Source organism: Penaeus monodon, chromosome 28, assembly GCF_015228065.2.
Source record: "Penaeus monodon isolate SGIC_2016 chromosome 28, NSTDA_Pmon_1, whole genome shotgun sequence".
NCBI lineage: Eukaryota > Metazoa > Arthropoda > Malacostraca > Decapoda > Penaeidae > Penaeus > Penaeus monodon.
The window spans coordinates 2,125,147-2,126,265 of record NC_051413.1 but is presented as its reverse complement, the minus strand read 5'-3'; the positions used below and the strand labels follow the sequence as shown (position 1 = coordinate 2,126,265).

The window sequence follows — 1,119 nt, the reverse complement described above, 5'->3', positions numbered from 1 at the left end:
CAGTCAGTGTTGCACATTCTGTCTTTACTGTTTTTGAAGATGAGGTATTAATTAAGAAACACATTTCTTTTCATTCTCCATTTTCTTGAGCAGGTTTGCCTCCGTAAAGACACTCCCTGCTCAGATAACATGCGCGCAGCTGGAGGCAGAGATCAAAGGAGGTGCCATCAGCCCCGAGGCCACAGAGAGCAGCACCCAACAGAAGTATGTGCAAGTTCATGTGTTCAGTGTGTTCATTGTATGCAATTTTGGTAATTTTCTGGTTCTATTTGAATGATAACGAATTAAAGAGGTAATAGAACTTTTGTCTTTTTTTTCTTTCTTTTATGGGAATAGCATTCTGCTCGCTAATGGCTGGTATGTGATGGAGATTTTCTTCCCTGCCTTTTTTATTTGTGTTTATAGGGGGGGGGGGTGAGTGAAAGTCTTTGTGTTTATGCAGTTGTTGTAGGTCTTCTGGATATCACACAGGTTACCTGTAGTTCCAGATATTGTAATTCACTCATATCATCTCGCTGTACAGTGCATATAAATCTCTTCTTAAGGGTATGATTTTCAGACTGTGAAATGTATTTGTTTTTTTATTAGCAGCAGTCATCAGAGCCAAAGAAACAGAAACCATGTGGGCCTTGTGCGAGCTACAAACAGAAGTGTGCCTGATATGAGAACTTCATCAAGTTTAGAACAGACGCAGCTCAATGGACCAGTAACGCCAGGGTAATGTTGATATTCATTAGTAAAATGTAAATAGATGTAATGTTATTTTTTTCCCAAGAAGGTTTGGTTGATTTTCTGTGATCTGTAAACCAAGTGAAATTGGATAAACAGGTAATAATGAAAAATAGCCTTGACAAATTATTATTTAATGATTCTGTCACTACCTGTAACCATTTTCTTTTTTTGTACCTAATTTATAGGGTAAGCGCTGCTGAAATATCTGAACTGCGTAGCCTCGTGCGTAGCATAAGCCTCAGCAGAGACCAGAGCAACGAGGTACTCTCTCAGACCCTGGCACTTGCAAACAAACTCGATAAAGCAATCCAACAGGTCAATCAACTGGCGAAGCAGTAAGTGGTTATCTTGAAAATTTTTGTATCGGTTATAGAGGCATGGAGTTTG

General features: G+C 39.2%; 1 protein-coding gene across 1 annotated transcript in view; it reads left to right on the top strand.

The window, feature by feature from the left end:
• LOC119590900 (enhancer of mRNA-decapping protein 4-like) overlaps positions 1 to 1,119 on the top strand; it is a gene marked incomplete in the record, with an annotated part of 21,972 nt that overhangs the window by 15,705 nt on the left and 5,148 nt on the right. The window contains 3 exon segments of the mRNA XM_037939636.1: positions 94 to 204; positions 589 to 717; positions 918 to 1,067. Coding sequence (XP_037795564.1) covers positions 94 to 204; positions 589 to 717; positions 918 to 1,067 — 390 coding nt within the window.